The 20,549-nt window shown below is 41.6% G+C and overlaps 1 protein-coding gene across 1 annotated transcript in view; it reads right to left on the bottom strand.

Moving 5' to 3' along the window:
• The window catches only part of LOC148525162 (kinesin-like protein KIF14), a 95,895-nt gene extending 75,597 nt beyond the window's left edge, over positions 1-20,298 (bottom strand). Inside the window, exons 1-2 of the mRNA XM_088471089.1 lie at positions 20,196-20,298; positions 5,512-6,350 (exon numbers count right to left, since the gene is read on the bottom strand). Coding sequence (XP_088327215.1) covers positions 5,512-6,347 — 836 coding nt within the window. The 5' untranslated portion in view covers positions 6,348-6,350; positions 20,196-20,298. The remainder of the gene's footprint in view (positions 1-5,511; positions 6,351-20,195) is intronic.
• Between the last annotated feature and the right edge of the window lie 251 nt (positions 20,299-20,549).

Below are 20,549 nucleotides of genomic sequence, written 5' to 3'. Positions count from 1 at the left end.
TTAATCATATATCAGTGAGGCTGTCACTAGTGGTAAAAGGTAGACGTAGGCACAAAGTGCTATACGGAAAGAGACACCCTAAAAAGAAGTCTACTTTTGTAACCTGCAACCAAGGTGTAGGAAGGACATTGACTTATACAGAACGTTCAACCATACAGGGGACTATCTGGTTTTAGAAGACGTAGGTAGACCATGCTGTACGGAAAGAGGCACCCTAAAGGAGCAATCTGACCTCACCTAAAACCACCCCTAGCCACATTGCAGGACATTCATATGGATACATATAGTGGCTTCACTGGAGCGCTGTGACTCCAATTAGTGCAATTTAGTTAATAAAAACGGTTTTTAAACATTTAAGGCTCTTGTAGAACTGGAGGAAACCACATCTAACACGCTTGGTATAGAACAGCCAGTGATACAGTATATACAGACAAGCTATTTTTTGAAATGGGATACTCTTGTTCATTGGCATGGTCTCATTTTTGCTTAAATAGTACAAAATTAATAAAAAATAATATGGGAGGTACAAAAAGAAAGTGAGAGGGGAAATAGATTTAATAAATATGTCTAGTAAACAATACAAAATGTATAACACATAGGGTAGACAATAATAATCTACATAGAGGAGCAAATGGGCAACAAAGGATTTACTGTATTTAAGAAAAACATTTAAAGCACCTATAAAGATAAAGGGAAAATTAAAAGGGTTCAGTAAAGATAAGTAAGGGAAGGGAATGTGAGGTGAGTGAAAGACCATAAGACCAGGGGAGGATATTAAGGAGTAGTTTAAACTCCATTTTAGAGAGGGAGGGCGTTCCATGGGCTCCAAGTACAGCATACGAGAACTGATTTGGAGCATCATGAATACTATTAGAGAAATTCTAAATGATCAATCTGCATAATTCTATTTATAATTGAGGGCAAGGAAAGTGGAATTGTGTTTTTTCCATTATAAAGCTATTGGACAGTTGCACTTCAATGTTATCAGCTTGTGGGTATATTTGGAAATATCAGAAGCTTAAAAAGATAAAGTAAGTATGAAAGGGAGTTGTGCATTGTAATTGCAGTAGGCAGTGCTTAAAGTGGTCCTAAGAACATGGTGGAGCTCGTCCCCCACCCTCGGCATTATCTTAATGACAAGGGACAGCATGTGCCACACAATAGTATCCCCAATTCACATTACACCACATAGTAGTGTCCCTTATTCATGTTATGGCCCACAGGAGTAATGACCCCTTTTAAACATCCAGCTGTAGGGAAGCAGGCAACCGGCAACTCCCTTTGGCGCAGGGCAAAGTGGACTGGAGGAGGCGGAACTGGTTAAGTCTCCAAAAAACTGATGGAACGCAGTACTGCCCTGTTTTGGGCCACTTTGACCACTGGCTGTAAGAAGGAAATGGTTCCAATTTCTATAAAATGAATCTTAAATATTTTAAGTCTTTTGACATGAAGCTAGCATATCTTGCTAGTTTATTAGATTGGCACCAGAAAAAGCAGAGGCTTGTCCACAAAGGAAAATGTCCTGTGGTGTTTCAGATGGATTCTCTACCAAAGAACCATGGGTCACATACATTTAACAAAATGGAACAGAGCTGATGTGGCAGATCACACAGGCAGTCACATTCCTGTAACACTGGCAGATCCTATATATTTGTGAGAATTTCCAAATATTTAGCACTCTTCTAAAGGACATGGGCAGAGCTCTCGTAAACAGTGGTTCTATTGGAATTTTTTTTTCCATCAAAACCAAAAATTTGCTGTTTTACCATTACCAGAGAAACCAAAATTGGAAATTTGTTTATGCAAGGAATCCACTTAATCACAGGACTAGTTTCCTCTGGTTATTTAGAGTTACAATTTGTTTAACTTGTTTGAACAATTAAAATTGAGAAATTAAATATTAATCCATGGAATACTGTTTATTCATTGCTGGCATAATAACCAGGATCTCACACTAGAAAGTAGTGTTCAACCACATTTGAAAAATCTCACATATAACACATTGGAGAAAAGTGCTAATCCATAATTGTGAAATCTCACCTAGAAGAGTAAAATCCTAACAAATGAAATCCATTATTTTATGCAGCATACACTATATATACACACGTATATATTTGTCATTCTTGGTTCACCTGTGTCAGAGAGCTTCTGACCTATAAAATATCCCATGCCAGCTTCACTTCTCGGAAGGACAAATAGTGGAGAAACCTCAAATAAGCACCAAGCCAATATCTGATATACCAGTATCTTGTAAAATAAACTAAAAATATTCTAATGCCTAAACTGCTAATCTAGAGCATATTCCTCTCTAGAAAGGACTACAAAACATTCCCAGATCCTTTTATAACATATGGAGGTGCTGGCCTTGCTAGCTTTTAGGAATGTATCAGTGATGAAGTCTGAGAGACTCTTTATAATTCTTCCCTTTCATCCTCCATATACCCAGATTCAGGGGTTATGAGTGACTTTCCCGACTTTTTAAAAGATGTTGGACAGTGTAATAAGTTGAATCTTTGACAACACTGGGTTCCTACTTGCTATGCTTGAAAATAGGTTGCAACTGATTTAAGACACAGAATCCAGTTTAAAAGATTGTATAAAAACAGTTCATCAATAAACAAAAGATATATAGGTATAAGTATATAAGGTATATACAGTACATAGAAACATTAAAGACTTACTAAGCTACAGTTTATATATTCAATGCCTCAACTTCAACAATCCCTGGGGAATCCCTTTTGTCTTAAATCACCCAGTTTGAAGCATGTGGATCCATCTATCCACATTGGCTTCAGTCACAAAGGGCTAGCGTGTCTCCAATATTCCTTTTATCACCTTGAAATTAGGGGGGGGACGGGGGTATCTCCCCAGAAAAAAATACCTTATTACCCTGCTTTTATTAGGAATAGAGGTCAGTATTGCCTCAATCATGAACACTACATTTTAACTGGGGTGTTTACATTAAAGAAATATGCCAAGGCCACTGTCTTTTGAACCACTTCATTGACATTTTTACCTCCAATAACAACCTATCTGCACATGTCACTAAACACCCTGCACAGATTTGAAAAACATTAAAACAAGATACTCTTGTCCTAATTACAAAACCATCTGCAAGCTTACATCAAATAAATGCTAGACAAGGGTCACAAAATAACCATTAACCCTACTAGTCAGAGACGGGAAACTAAAATGAAAATGTTATCACAATATTTAGTGGACTGAGTAAACGGCTATTATTGGCCAGAAAGATAACCCTTCAGCCAGTTCATTGTGAGCTTCGAGAGCCCACAGCACAAACACCCTCAGCTCCTGTTCACTTTTTTCCTTGTGAAGAATCAGGCTACCTTTGTATTTGCCCTTCTGACCACCATTTGGGGATTTGGCTATCTAATGAAAACTTCAATCCAGTCTCCATTCCCCTGGATGTATCCTACACAGAAAGTCTTCTGTGACACAGTCCTTCTGTATAATTTATTAGAGTGTTTGAAGGTATCTTTGTTTCTACCCACAGAATTAAACAAAAAACCAAATCTTAGTTCAAAATTATAAATACAATTCCCAGATATATTTAAATAATTATTTATTGGGCTCAAACATGCAAACAAGTCTAACAGGGATATGAATGGTCTATTAGATGGAAAAGCAACTAGAAAATGTAAAGGAATGTGGAGATAATGTGGAAAGGGATAAAGGCAATGAGGAATAAAGAACCTACTCTGACATACATTTAGGATTTGTGGTTAGTAACTATGAGGATAAAAACAAAAATCCCCTCTGTCCACCAGTATACTACAAATAAACATTTTGTTAGATCAAGTAGGTACTAAAATACCATTTGTTATAAGCTTACAAGGATTATTCTTTATTAAAGTGGCAACATTATTTCTAATTTTTTTTTGCCAACCATCTTCACCAAGGAGTAGTCCTATGTCTCTCATCCTTGTCTCCCCCCCGTGTTTAAGGATAAGGAGAGCATCTGGGTTTTCTGATAGGGTTATAGTAATAAGTGTTGAGACAGAGAAAGGTCCAAGTTATTTATCCATTACACCAAAAAGTATTGCACTTGTAAATATTTATAAGGCCTAAGTCAGTGGATGCCATCTCTCCAACAGATGGGTAAGAGATCTCCAAGACATAGCTGAAAACAACTAAGGGCCGTATTCAATTAGAGGCTAAAAGTGCCATTTGGCGAAAAGTTTCAGCGAAATCGGACTTTCTGCCTGTTTTCAAAGTATCTTCATATTCAATTCCAGGACAATTTCACCTAAACAGAAACTCAATGCCATAGGCAGAAAAGTCTCTCCTATGAATAGCAGGAGAAAAGGAGTGCAATATAGTTATTTTGGGGTGCAAACATGGGTAAACTACTCAGAACCTTTGGGACAGCCCCCTAAAGGACAAATCAACCAAAAAAAAAAAAAAAAAAAAAATTTAGAAAATTACCTCAGAACACCCCCAAAAAAAGTATTCGATTGGGGCAAAAAAGTAAAAAATGGGGGACAAGCATAAAAACTAGCGAAATAGACTTCTTGGGTGTCTGCAAGGATGGAACAGGTGTTTTTAGGATTGCAGGTGCATGCTGCAGGTGTGTGACTTTTTTTTTTAAAAGTTCACTTTAGAGACTTAAAAATATGCTAGCACCCATTTTCTAGTACCCCAAATTTGACTGGACTACTTACATACATTTCAACACTGCCCCCTGTGGCCAAAAGATAGTGAATCTGTACCCAACAATAACTTGAACAAACTATCTCAATATCTATGAAAACTTGTATTTTTTATATTTATATATCTAACTCTCTGGCTAGAGAGAGTTGGATGGAGGGTGACTAGTCAAGCACTAGGTTACTCCTTTCACAGTCTGGTCATACAACTCTCCCGCAGCCTGCTAGTTAGTGGCCCATTAGTATCCTTCAAGGGCCATGCATACTTCAGTCACTGTAGTTACTCTTCATAAGAGACTAATTTTTGATACTTCAGGAGGAAAATACATTGGAGGCTTCCACCACTATTATGAGCATAGATTGGTCCAGTTTGACCCTTAATATCAGTGTAGTGCAGAGGTTCTCAAACTCAGTCCTCAGGACCCTACACAGTTCACGTTTTGTAGGTCACCCAGCAGGTGCACATGTGTAATCATTACTCACTGACACTTTAAAAGATCCACAGGTGGAGATAATTATTTCACTTGTGATCAGTGAGGAGACCTGGAAAGCATGCACTGTTTGGGGTCCTGAGGACAGAGTTTGAGAACCTGTGGTGTAGTGCTTCTTGTGTTGACTTGTGGCGTCCAATAGCTGGTCTACAAAAACTGTAGACATAACGAGTCATCATCATCATTCGAAAACAATAGAACTGGAAATTTCTTTTTCATTATTTGTCCCAGTGCTGAAATATAGTTTGTTTGCTTTAATGAGAAAACCAAATAATATTTTCCCTGGGCCCTTACCAAAAATAGTGATAACTTGCCTTACCACTTTTGTTTGGCTATGTTCTCATAAATATTACCTTTCATTTAGAGGTCGGACACGTATAGCCACCGTTACAGCTGCATTCTCTTGGACACCATCTTCCAGTTGATCCACAACTGCAAGGCTTTTTCTGGGTTTCAACCGGCTTGTTTCTGACAAAACGCCCATGTTACTGGGAAAGGTATCATCTGTACTTCCACAGCTGTAGCGAGGAGCAGGAATTTTGCAACCAATCCTACTGGTGGGTTCTTCAAGCTTTAGGACTCTAGGACTTTTACCATCTTTTAAATGCATTTCCGGACTGTTAATTTCCCAATCCATAGAAGATCTGCCATTGTTGGCATCTCTGGTGATGCTTTTTCTCACCTGTACACACCTGTCCTCTTCAATAGGTAGAGAGTCTGTGTGTTTTCTAAGAAGCGGCAATCTGCTTTTTCCCAGTTTGGACCCAGTATCCACTACATGGAATGCAGTTTCCTGTCCTTGATATGTCTTTTCCTGCTTGCGGGAGACAGGACAGTTTGTATTAACATCAAAAGGTGAGTTCCTTTTCTGTACAGACTTTCCTGCCTGCAAAATAGAAGGCTTATTGTCTTGGATCCCATGACCATCATCCATTCCTCTCCACCGGCTAGTATTAAATGCCTTTGAAACCATTGCACCAAGAGCTTGCAGCTTGGTTTGAGTATTTTCCTCGGTGGCAGTATTTGTAAGGGTTTTAGCAGAATTAGTTTCCAGATCTTTTTCATATATGGTGGAGCTATGTAGGGGTGTCATGGTGAATGAACAAACAGAGAAAGTCTTGCCTGTTTCTGGAATGAAAGATATGGTGTTACCACCCACATCATGGATTGGAGAAGGAATGTCGCACATTTTCTAGGGAAAAAGAAGAAATGAGAAAACATTTTAGATCACAATATTCTAGTGTACTTTAAGTTTGTATTTGAAGTAGGACTGTCTATATGAAAGAACCCTCCAGTCCTAAATAAACGTATTGTCCTTTGCCCTGTTTCGATGAAACTTGACCCATACAGTACTAAGTTTACCATTGAAACCAGTATCTCAACATTAGCCATCAGTATCTGGCTTTATGCAGATTAAATAATTATGGCCTTACTCAACTAGACCCGGCAATGAATACACCAAGATTATAAAAAAATACCAGGCCTGGCCAACCTGTCGCTCGCCAGCTGAAGTTCCAGCATACATTCCCACATTTACCAGCTGGTCAAGCATGCTGGGCCTTGTAGTTTCACAACAGCTGGAGTGTTACGGGTTGGCCAGGCCTGTCCAGACTATTCTTAATTTATAAAGAAACAGTACGTACCACTGATCACAATAAAAACCTGAGCGAGTAGATTTATAGAAAATACCTCCACTTCCTAAAGAGTAATTTAAAAAATAATCCTTATGTAAAAATTTTATATTTTTATCAGTTCCACACCATCATGTAAGATTTATAGATTTCTCAATAGCAAATTAAAGTGCACATAATGCTTGTGACTATTAGTATGCATTCTTTTTTTGCTGTCGATATGCAGATGTGTGTCTGGTTTGCAAGGGCCAATGTGGCAAAACCCTAGTTCATTAGGTGGGGGAGATTTCCAGAGAAAGGCTGTTTACATTCCAGTAGGCATTTTCTATATACTAGTAACATATTGGATTATGTCGTTCTGCACAAAGTCTAATCTCTACATATTTACCAATATAAAATCAGAACAATGGAACAGCCCTTACAGTGCTTATATTATCATAGAAAAGCACAGTAGTCATTCAGCCCTATTGTCATAAAGAAAGCAACATAGCAGACTGTTCTAAAAATAACATGTATGTGTACAATTCTACACCAGAGTCTGACAATCTAACAGCATAACAGGTGGAAAACATTCACATAAACAAAATGAAAAATCAAATGGGAATGAAACCTTCATTCACCAAGATGATCGCAACTTCATCTGAACATTTGACTACAAACTCTGTGCAAATTCTAGTCCTGCCAGTTTAAAATTCTCAAATAACCCATGATCATTTATATAATACAATTGATTTGAGTTCTTATCAATTCATTTTCTTCTGCCATTATTGACAAAGTTAGATAATTTCTACATATCGTTTCCTTGAAATACTAGATGGCAGCCATAACTAATGTGTTAACTACTTAGCCCGCCAAGTAGTGACGGGAAAACACAACCCCCTTGAAGGTATGTACTAATGAGGGTTGCCACCACCCTTGCAGAATGTGTCCTTAGAATATCAGACACACCATGTCTGTTCCCCTTGTACATTACAAGTCAAAAGTTTCAGAACATCCCTATTTTTCCATTTAGTATTGAAATTTACACAGTTGAAGGTCTCATTGTACTCTCCAAATAAGTATAAAACAAAAAAAAATAAAAAAAAAATAGTTCTAGTATGTTTTTTTTTTTACTAACAAAATTTAATCTAAATTTCAGTCAAAGTAGCCACCTTTTGCAGATATAACCGCTGAACTCACTTATGGCAAATAATGATCAGGAAGTTTTACTCAACACGTTTGCTGAAGTTCCCAGAAATGTGCTGCACTTGTAGATTACTAACCCTTCTGTCCAGTTCATCCTAAACCAACTTGTTGGGGTTGGGTCCAGAAAGGTCTGACCTAGCCTGGAGGTAGGTTTTTGTTAAATGTTTTGATGTAAAATGAGCCCTTGACCAATTAGGCATAGATACCAGTGCCTAGTGCACCAAAATGTTTTTCCTTTTCAGTCAGGGTGCAAGTCGCTCACTCAGGATCAAGCAAAAGAGTCCCAGACCATTACACTACCTCCTCCTTCTTTGACAGTTGGTGGCACACACTGAGGAACCCATCCCTTCACTTTACAGTGAACAAAACCCTGCTTATTAATCAAAGATTTTAAATTTTTATTCATTAGTCCATAAGACCTTACCCCAGTCTTCAGTAGTCCACTGGCAGTCCATCATAGCCCAAGCAAGCCTCTTTTTGTCATTTTAGTATACGGCTATATCAGAGGAATCTTAAGAGACATGCATGACCAGTAGACTCTGGGCACACTCTAGTGCCCAGAGTTTACTGCTGCAGTTACTCGGCCGGCTACCGAAGAAAGAGGACCCCGGATGGGGAATACACACAGGCCCCCTCCTCTCACAGAGGCAGCCATTTTTCAGGTGTTTTGTCCAGCGCTACAGCCCGACGTGGGACTTCGGAAGGGTACATATTAAAACACATGGGTGCAGGATGTGCGGTGTGGGCCTTCTCCTGGACCCAGGTGCACCACACACCCTGCACCCATTATAGATATGCCCCATGGCTATATTACTGCCACTTGACCTGTCTACCCTGCAGCCTGAGTCTTCTGGTATATAGTCTAGTGTGTACCCATTATATGCGCACTCCCGCGGGTCGTTAGCGGCATTGCCCGTCGGCACTACAGCAGGGCCGACGGGGATATGTTGCTAATGACGTCATGCTGCAGAATGCAGCATATCGTGTCCCTCCCCACCGTCTGACCCGGCATTGGCAAGTGTGTATTTGCCACATCAGGGTCCCGTTGCCAGCGAGGTCGTGCTAGGTACACCGTCTAACGTGTGCCCATCTTAAGACTAGCTTACCAGTGTTAAGCTGTGCTTGATTATCTTGTCCTGCGAGCTGCCTATCACATCAGCTGTTGACACAGGGACATGTCTTCAGCCGCTGTTGTAGCATTGGGTCTGCCAGGGTTTCTTCATCTCATTTTCCAAATGCATTTTGATGTTGTAGGAAACTACTGACACCTTGGCTTTTTTTTTTTTTTTTTTTTTAACAATTTCTCTAAAGGAAAGACCTACACTTGTAAGGGTTATAATGTACTACCTCCCTTTGTTAATTGCCTTTTCTAGCTATTATGATCACAACATACTGCAGTGCAGCATTGTTCAAATAATGCTTTAGAGGGTGTAATACCGCTCTGAACTGCTTTTATACAGACGGGGTTTGCAATCAATAGACGTTCGAACACTTGTAGGAATGGTTTGCATCAACTTTCAAAATTTAATTTACTTCTAAAACTGCAGAACAGCTGTACAGCTGTGATTTTTTTCATTAGTTGGGGCTATTGAGCAGAAACATAGCTTAGCTCCACGTTGATGCAGGCCAGCAGCAGTAAGCTGTGGCTTGCCACACCACTATCATATACTCATATGTGACTCAGGATTGTTGGGTCACCTGTGCTTTGCACCTGGAGCCTGGTGTTAGGTTTTCAGGTGCAGATTCAATTAAAATGAAGCACCCCTGTGTTTTACATGGCAACTTATCAGACCTGTGGGCCTTGATAAATAGACGGAAGTCCCAAATCCTGCTAAAGCTTTCCAATTTCACAAGATTATTTGTTTTTATAAATGTTTTTTGATAAATAGATCAATAAAATTTTGATAAATAGATCTCTAAAATCACAAGGTGCCACATGAGAATTTATATTAGGTCTAATTGTCTCCCAATTAGGAGACAAACTGCTCTTTCCTTCAGCAAGCTCTGAAAGTGTACCAAAAAGGAAAAGCATTCGCTACACAACACTTAAGAAAGCACCTGTGTGAGGGGCATCCACTACAGGATTTTAGCAGGCAATTGAACGATAACGTTGTTATCGTTCAATTGTTTAAAAATAGTTTATAAATCGTGCAGTGTTTGGTCATTAACTATCAATGATGCACGCTCCCACTGGTCGTTTGATCGTCTCGTCAGTCGACTGAACATGCAGGTCAATTTCTGCAAATCGTTTGCAAATAGTTTGTAATTCGTTCAGACTGAAAGATAAAGTTTCAAGGGAAAAAAAATCAAAGGAAAATCGTTTAGAGATTGGACAGGGAGTAGATCGTCTAGTGGATGTGCCCCATTAGGTAGATCCTTTCCATAAATGGGTCTCTCCATCTTTTGGGGTTACAATCAGGATCCTTTGTTAGGCTTTAAAATTATCCATTCCCTCCAGCAGCTTAATACACTGTACACCGTTTCACCAGCAGTCTACACAGAGCTTGACCCAAACATCCTGGAGAGGTAGGCAAACATTGCCCTGACCACATCCAGGGTGTGTAGTTGTGCACAGTGGCACCAGCTTAGCCTGCAGACCTTACATAGTAAAGGAAAGCCAAGTCTCCAACTCCACATTTGCTACTGAAATTAACTAACATGCCCAAGGACCGATGTCTCTACTTGCACTCATGGAGCTGCTTTTCTGGAGTCCTCCTCACTCATTGGGAACAGGTCAGCAATCTTGATTAAAACTAAAAGAAAAAAATGACCACAAGACACTAGGCGAAGGAACCGCACTATGGACCTCATTCAGAGGCGGTCGATAGTTGCAAGCGGTCGCTCTGAATCAGGGCGGCCGCTTGCATCCTGAACGACCACCTCCTTGTCGATCGTTAAGCTGTGGGTTACCACCCACAGCTTAATGACCGACCAGGTTGATGGCCGCGATGGTGATCACCATCGCAACTTACGACCAGACCCTAAGGTTGGGTCTGGGCACTCTTAAGCCCCAGGGAGCTTTCTGCTCTGATGGACATCACTCATGATGGCAGTGCGGCCGCTCACAAAATGATAGGCGTTCGTTAAGGAACGCCTCTGTTTTGGAAACCACCCCCCTGGCCCGCCTACCAAACGGGGCAAGCTGTCAATCAACATCAACAGCCGCCCCTTTGGTAGCAAGCTCCGGAGCGTCAGTTTCTCTGTCGCTCCGGGGCTTGCGCACGCGCAGTGCGGCCACTGCGTGTGCGCAGGACAAACCATCAAGTCGGTTACGAGCGCATCAGCACTTGCGACAGACTCTGAATAAGGTCCAATATACCTATATGGGTGGGTCTCTTTTCCAGTCGCTGCTCAGCTGCCTAACGGGATTAACTCATTGGTTATGGCGGTCTTCGCATTTGAGTAAAAACTAAACTGTTTTTTGTAAATGCCACTCATCCTGTATAACACACAGATGCAAACTACAAATTTGTTGGTCCAGTCATATCAACTGCAGGGTCATTATTTCTCCAAATGCATACACAATTTGTGGACTCTTACATTCAAGTACTAAGCCTACTGCCTTCCCCATAAGACACAACTTTGCCACTACTCCCACAGTAGATTCTTACACTTTACACATCCATAACGATGACCAAAGTCTCTATATGGTATGTATTCCATCAAAGGCATGGTTTTTATCCATGCTACCCTCCTCACTAACAGTACAAATACCAAAGTTCATTGATTTCTAGACTCATCTACTCTCTAAACAATGGGTTCCAACCATGGTCCTCAAGGCGCACTAACAGTTAAGGTTAGTCATATTGAGTACAGGTGTCAATTAGCATTTCAGTTATTTTGATTTAACCATCTGCGCTCAAGCATGAATATCACTAAAACATGGACTGTTATACCCCTTTTACACCGGAGCTAAAACCCGGGTTTTTGAAGGGTTAACCCGGGCAGCTCCCTGGTGTAAAAGGGGAGAGGGTTGGATCGCCGGGTCGAGTGACCCGGCAATCCAACCCAGGTAACTAGCAGTGTTTAACACGGGCGTAGTCCATGAAACCCTGCTATGGGAACAGCGCACTCCGGGTCACGAAGACCTGGAGTGCGCTGCTAGCCGGCCGATTGGCCCGGCTTCAGTGGCGCTTGGAGATGACGTCATCTCCAAGCGTCCACTTTCACTCCGCAAAAGCCGGGTCTATGCAGACCTGACTGCGGTGTGAGCGGCGCTGACTTGGGAATATCCCGAGTCAGCGCCGGCAAAATTCCGGGTCTGATCCGGATAGGAACTTTGTTCCAACTCCGGGTCAGACCTGGAATTTAGGTGTAAAAGGGGCATTAGTGAGCCTTGAGGACAGAGGTTGGGAAACACTGCTCTAAGCGGTCTTAAATGTGAGTTTGATCAAGGTCAATTGGCTGGATGTGCCAAGGCACCAAATGTAGAACCATCATTCACTTTGAAACCCATTTTCTTTTCTTGGTAAATACAGATTTAATTTTTTTTTTTTAAATGCTACAGTGACACTTGCTAAATTTTTCTAGAGGTAATCAAAATCACTGCATTTATCAAACTTGTTGATTAGCTACAGACCCACATCAAATCCATATTAATACAATGAGCATATATTTTCCATTTTTTTTAAAAATTAAAAAAAAGGTACTAAAGTTTCACCAACCATAATACCATTTTAAAATCAGAACATTTTTGCCCACTTTGCCCTGCATGCAATACATTATGCTCACTTCTTTACTGCATCGTAACAACGTAAAACCAGGCAATGCTGGAGAAAAACTACATATCAAGACTGGTAGTAAAACCATTCAAAATTGCTCCAAACACACACAGACCTCTTGATTCTGGGGACATACAGTACTAGACTGGGTAATTCAACATAGCTTCTCCTCAATATATCTAGACTCATCATGTATGTATGGTCATACACTGTATATATAAAAATAGATCATTCTCAACAATGAGCCCTTATTACTAAAAGGCCAATATTTAACTTCAAGAGATAAAAATAGCTAAGATGTGCTTCCCAGCACTGCACCAAAACCATACCTCCCACCTTTGTACAGATGAGGATCGGGACTCCTGCATGCCATAGGGGGGTGTCCTAAAAGGGACGTGGCCTTGCAGTGAAAGGGCGTGGCCTAACTGTACATTCCCCTTTTCATCACTCCAGGGGCAAGCCCTGCATCCCTAGAGATGCTGTGCTGCCCCCAGGCCCTCCCCACACAGTGAATAGATGCTGTGCACCCACACACAGCATCTATTCACCCGCTGCTCAGCAGAGATCATTTCCCCCAACCCCCCCCCACCCCAGGACACTGCGGCTCATGGGTGGGACAGTTGGGAGGGATGCCAAAACTAATTATAGACAATAGCTATAATACCTTTTTTACACACTCACATAATGGGGCCTATTTAGCATTAAATATTTGCAGGATATCCCCAAAAAGACGCTTTTTTTGGGGGGGGGGGGGGGGCGGGAGAAAGCGCAAATTTTAAGTATGTCAGATTTTAAGTATCTGTCATGGAGGGATCGCAATAGATATCTCCGATATATGCGGTAGTCCATACATGTTCGTCGGCAAATGTAGCGCCCATAGATGGGAGCTGCCTTGCTGTCGGATTTACCAAGCTCCAGAATGCAGGCGCGTTCAACTATGGTAGTCGATGGGCTACTAATTCGCAATATTTTCCAGAGGGAGTCCGAGGCCCATACATGGTTGCCGGGAACCCAAATCAGGAAGCTATGCGACTGCGTTATGCCGTTTCCTGCTCTTCGGCAAGTCGGCCCTTATTGGAGCCTGCCTCTTGGCAAACAGGATTTTAGCGAATTTGTGTGAAAATATAAACTTTCACATTGCGAATTTGAGTGAAAATATTTTTCACATTCACTTTTAATATGCCCCAAAGACACCAAGGGGTAAATTTACCAAGATGGGAGTTCTATTTAAGAAGTGATGTTGCCCATAGCAACCAGATTCTACTTCTCATTTATCTAGCATCTTCTAGAAGAGAATACCTGGAATCTGATTTGTTGCTATGGGCAACATCACTTATTAAATAGAACTCCCATCTTGGTAAATTTACCCCCAAGTAAGAAAAAAAATCACTTTTCCTGCAACTCAGATCAGGTTCTTTAATCCCTCCTCTCCTTGTGGTCTATAGAACACCGAAATACTCATGGGAAGTCACAGATCTTTAAGATGCATACTGTGACTCCCAAAAGCTTTAAGCAAATACACCCACCATTGTTATTTTAGATATTGCCATTATGAAGTGATTTGTTAAACTTCATTCACTCAAGGTACATACTTTTTTCAAAGCATTCTGGGGTCTATGTACTAAACCTAAAGCTGCGTATCCACTAGTAGACATGGAAACAACAGCATGATTACAACAACGTTCAGTCGTTCAGTGGAGGCACATCCATCATCCCCGCACATGCTGGTCAACCGGACGATCCCATCAGGTTGATCAGCATGTACAGGCGACGATTGATGTCGGAAAAGACCAGCGGGCACGCACATCGCATGTGCGATTTGTAAGCGATTGCATGATAACTGCAACCACAGGGGCACCATGGTTTATATATGTGGTGCCAATGGTTGTGCTTGGCATAAAAGTACAGGCAATTCTGAACAGTCTTTTTTAAGATCTGGTAGTAAAGGACCCTTGGGTCTATGTAAAATTATATCTCCCCCAAGACCTAGAAATCTCTAGGAAAACATTAGCACCATTCTAGCCGCAGGTAGTTAGTTACCTGCCTATGCACAACAAGATGGAATAAACCTCTCACACTTACCCTATTCATTTAGCAAAATAAAAATGAGACTTTGCAACCATGGAAGAAATTATCTATTAACTCCACAAAAGAGCCCACGTGTCAGAGAGCAGTCTCTTCATGGTAGAAGGATTAACAGTTGAATTTTTATTTTGGCACCACCACATTATGGTGTTATAGTTTTTTGTATACTTGACTAAGTGTTCAGGACAGTCATACGTCAGGCACAAGATGGTGTAAAATATGTTTGCCCAAAGGAGAAAGATAACTTAGGTCAGTGGTTCCCAAACTCAGTTCAAGGCACCCTTAGCATCTCCATAATGTTTTAAAGGCACCCCTAAGCAAATATAATTACAGAGCAGCCCCATTTTTTAAGTAGTTGGGTCAAAATAAAAAAAAACCCTGTACTATTCTAACCCATTACCCCTCTGACTCTCCCTATTTGCCCCCCTCCATGTCTCCCCCCCTTACTTACCTTTAGTTGTGATAGTCAGTGCAATTCGGCAGCATCACTCCTCAGATCAGACACTTCCTGTCTCAACTCCCACAACACACTGCATTGGAGGACCCCATTCAGAGTCAGGCAGCCTCAAAATACACTGCTTCACAGTGACAGCTCACTCCCTGCTCATCCTCCCCTGCCACGCTGCCAAGCTCTCTCCCACCCATGCAAATAAATTTAAAAAAAATTAAAAATCAAAAGAAAAAAAAAACAAAAACAGGCCACCGGCTTCCCACATTTAAAAGGGCAATAGTAAATGCAAAAATCAGGCTTGTTTTGCATTAAGCATTATTGTCCTTTTTAATCTGGCAGACAAAATATGTGCAACTCAAGGGTTTCGTAAATTCACTGCTTAGTAAACATTCCCCTAAACGAGTCACGTATTACTCTTTTGTCAGTGGCCAAACACTTATCAAGATCAAAGCCTAATACTATAGCCCAGGGGTTCCCAAACTGGGTGCCGTGGCACCCTGGGGAGCCTCAAAGCACACGTAGAGATGCCTTGGGTTGGTGGTCTGGGACCAAATCAAATTATTTACGATCATGGCAATTGGCAGCCACAAGCACTGGTTTTGCCTGTCAATAAATGTGTGCACAAACAAAGGCGTGTACAGAGGCCGGCCGGGCCAAGGGAGCATTGTCTAATTGCAGGAGGCGTGGACACACCCCTTAGGATAAAAAAATGCCCTGGTGCAAAGCTAGGAGGGGGCGCCGCCCCCCCCGCTAGCAGTCTCCCACTGCAGTCCAGCACACAGCAGTGTGTGCTGGGCTGCTCTGATTTAAGAGGGAGGGGGGGCGGTGCCGGGCCCCCAGTACCGCCCCCCCCCCCCCGCTGCATCCCTTCAAACAAAAGTCCAACCCTGTCCATCACCCCTTAACTGAACCTTAGGATGACAAAGTAATTAAGTAAATTTTGCTTATTTCAGAATTTCTCAGTAAACGTAAAGTTTGGGAACCATTGCTATAAGCCATTTGATTCCTAAAGTTATTCTAAAGCTGCATATACACAACGATTTTTTGAACGATTATCGTTAAACGATATCGTTTAACGATAATCGTTAGAAAAAATCATTCACTTTCTGAGTCAAACGATGAACGATAATCGTTCATGCGCGTTCACGTTTGTAGTTTATAGTTCAGTCAGACTTGTCAACTGAACGATTTTCATTAAGGGAATATGCAAAAATCGTTTGTAGTTAAAAAAAAATCGTTCATTACACGACAGAAAATCTGACAGAAAATAATTTGTATGCAGTTTAATGGAGCATACACATGGTCAGATTTGTCAGATGAACGATTTAAACGATTTTACCAAAGTTTTGAACGATGTGAACGATTGAACGATTTTTGACTGCATTAAAATGAATGGAATCGTCCAAGTCTGACTGCAAACACATCAGATGTCAGATGTCGTTATCTGACAAACGGGAACGCGCATCGTTCAGTGTCCATCGTCCAGGCATGTCAGATATGTCAGATTTTCCATCAGATATGAACGACTGAACAATTTTTAAATAGTTATCGTTCAGATCTGAAAGAAAAATCTGACCGTGTGTATGCACCGTAACAGTCCAGATTTTAAGGATATCCATGACTGAGCACAGACTTAAATCAAATTGACTGTGGTACTAAGGGCTCTATTTACTACAATCCGTATATTGAATGCAAATTCAGGCAATATCACAGGGATTTACTATAAATCCCTTGCAGGGACAGAGCTTGCGCTAAAGCTTTGTCCCTGCGGATCTCATCCGCAATCTAGTCGCGGTATTTTCGGAAAAAATACCGTGACTAAGAGCCCGCGCATGCGCCGACCGACCACCGCTACTACCCCCCCACCGACGCTAAGCCCCACCCCCAGCGCTAAACCCCGCCCCCGCGACCACCCCTCCCCCCCCTGCAGCCCCCCCCTCCCTTCATTACACTTGCCTGCATCCTCCTGGCCTCCGTTGATCTTCTCCGGGCTTCTCGATCAGGTGATCTCCCATACTGCACTGGGGCCCGATCACCTGATGACCGGGCCCCAGTGTACTATGGGAGACCAGCTGACCGGAGAGGAGCCATCACCGGAGGCCCGATCACCGGTCCCTGGAGTCAGGTAAGTAAAAAAAAAAATGTTTAATTTTTTTCTTTTTTTTTTTTACAGCAATCAGCTTGCGGTCTGCTTAGACCACACAGCTGATTACTGGTACTGGCTCCCGCCTCTGCTCTCCCCGTTAGAGCAGAGTGGGAGCCCGGTAACCGGGGGAGACCCTGGATAACGCCACCTCAAGGTGGCGTTATTATCACAGGGCTTCCCCCGGTATTTTTTTACAATTTATTTTTAGTAACTGGTCGGATCACATTTCCCATTACAATTATGGGAAATGCGATCTGCTTTACTAAAAATAAGTGATACTGGGGGTTGGAGTAGAATTGTACTAATTCTACTCCAATTGCCCTGTAATAACTACAGGTGATACTAAAATAATGTGAAAAGGGTGTGAAAACACCCTTTTTCACTTTATTTTAGTAAAAATAATGTTAATAAATAGAGCCCAGAGTCACCTGTGCTCAAGCATGGTTATCCTTAAAACATGGACCATTAAGGTGCCTTGAAGACTGGGTTTGGAAACCTGTGCTCTAACCTTTAGAGTGAGTTACACTATTTATGACTTTATTAAAGCCACTCTAGCCAGTGTGCTAGAGAACATTTGTTTCAACTTTGAAATCCTTCTCGAATACGGCTCTGATTTCAGTCTTTGTCTTCCTCATAAATAAATGAAATGCAATGAACTGCACTCCCAAAGAGCCAATGCATATGACAAGTAAAAGCAAACAGGTAGCGGATTCTTATACAAAATACATCATAAGAGCAGCTGTGTTCCCTCTGACTTCTCCCCTCTTTGCTGCTGTCCGTTTGTCACTTTTAATAGATTTCTTGGGGAGAGCATTGATTGTGTTGGCAGACAACATGTGGGATGAATCTCTCTTACGCTGAAGGCAGTGTTCAAGGTGCTCTGAGGGTTATCACCTAGGGAGGAACCTGAGCGCAGGGCCAATAAAGAAAGCTCCTTCCTCTAATTATAGTCCACCATGCTCCTTGCCACACGCCAGCTCAGGGCAATTCCTTTGCAAACCTCTCTGTGGCGACACACCAGACATGTCTATCTTGCTGCAGAAATGACTGCTACATGTTGACTTTGCACTCCCACAGTCCCTGTGATGGCAAGGAGCCTGGGAAATTAGGATTGCACCAGTGCCCTCAGTGGGATACAGAGTTAGAAATACATCGTCCCTTTAACCTTCTTCTATTCCCACTGGGCCAGTAGAAATGTATTGAGGATTCATACTTAACATTTGCCCCTAGGCCGATTATGTTTTATAAAAAAAAACAAAAAAAAAACACAAGCACCATATTGTGCTTTAAAAACAAAAACAATATTTAATTAAAAGATAAGACTTCCTAGCTTAGACAGCAAAGCCTTCCTTAAAAGACCTTTAAGTGTATAGTAGGAAGTATTTTACCATAGAAAAAGCTGATCTCTTTATCATTTTCCCACAGACGCAAGAGTAAATAGATTCCTTTTTTCAATAGTCAAATATATATAAAAATTAAACAGTAACAAAAATTTTTTTATAAGCCAATACATAATTGCACGAACACTCAGAAAGCACCTAATAACTACCTTTACTTAAAGTTTCTAAAAGGCTCAGTATAAATCAGTGATAGCGGGGACAAACGGCAAAGGTCACATGGGAAGAGATGCACACCTTCACCTCGCTGGGTGAGCATTCATCGTGGGGACAAGTTCATAGGCGTTAAACACTAATAGCACTTCTGTGACTACTGATTTTGGACTAAAGTTTAATCACACAATATGCTACATAATTTAGGACTCTAAACTGTCATGATTACCTCCAAATCAAACACATCCTTGGGTGACAGAAAGCAGTGTGAAATGGATTGTGCATGAAAAAACATGGGGGGAGATGTATTAACGGCGACATCGCCGATGCAGTACATCCCCCTTGACTTTGCGTACATACCGCGGTACATTACCGCAGTATGTACCAAGGATTTCGCAAAGAACAGCTCTCTCGATGAGAACTGTCCTTTGCGATGTTGCCAGGCAGAGGGACTTCCGGGTTGAACACCCAGAAGTCCTTCTGCGCATGCGCAGAATGCCGCGGGAGCTCATGGGAGGGATCCGGTCGGATCCCTCCCAGCCCCGAATATCGCGTTAAGAAACCCATAGGCTTCTATTGGGTAACTCCATCTGAAGGTGGCGTTACCTAGCGACGCAAAGCAGCAGAATGGAGCGCATTCTGCTGCTTACTACATATGGGGAATGCGGTAAATCCCCCGAAAACTGCATTTTCGGGGGTTTTACCGCATTTTTGCCTTCAATACATCTCCCCCATGATCCCTTATAATATGACCTAATGGCGGACACCGCACAGTCCACTTAAACACATTGCAGCAGTCATAAAGGAGTAAAAAGGGTCTGTTCCTACCTAAAACTGGGTACACAGACGATGTGTACTCAGTAATGCGACAGGCTGACATATTGAGCAGCCAGTATACATTAGACGATCTGGTGCTCGACCACCCAAAATCTCCGGACCAGTCTCACCCCACTGCATGGGGTCGTCAAGCACATTGTCAGTTTGAGCTGTATGCAGGGCCGACCGGACGAAGCAACCGACGACCAAACGGGAGCGCGTATGGCTCAACATAGAGGATATACATTAGGCAATTTTAACAATATAATCGGACCATTCAGATTGACCGAAACATCATCTGTTAATGAGTGATGGTAAATCCTCTATACTTTGTATTATGATGGAAGTCAGTTAATTCTATACTATGCATCCTCTACATTACATTATTTTACTTGTGCTTTGCGGTCAGATTCACCATAAGAGCATGTAATAAAACATAAATGGTGACTTACCTTTAATGACCAAGAGGTTTATTAAACAGTAAAACCCAGCATAAGAAAAATAGCCACCAACATACTTTTACATACAAAGACTAGTCCCAAATCTTCCATTCCACCCTATATAAGCTCCCAAGTGAGATAGTGTGCCTCTCATTAGTGTCTTAATTAATGTTGATTTAAGGAGACATTAACCCCCAACACTCATAATCAAAAACAAAGATGCCAAATTGATCTTATATTCATATAGTCACACTCACATTAAATAAATTGCCGCATGAGATGTTGGTTATTACAGTTAGTTATTATGGGTGAAAAGTCCAATAGACTGAATGTTCAATAACTCACATCCCTCGCTGCACAGATAAA

Source organism: Taudactylus pleione, unplaced genomic scaffold (genome assembly GCF_031769625.1).
Source record: "Taudactylus pleione unplaced genomic scaffold, aTauple2 ptg000110l, whole genome shotgun sequence".
Taxonomy (NCBI): Eukaryota; Metazoa; Chordata; class Amphibia; order Anura; family Myobatrachidae; genus Taudactylus; species Taudactylus pleione.
Note: the sequence above shows the minus strand (reverse complement) of the source record. Positions and strands in the feature narration are given on the sequence as shown.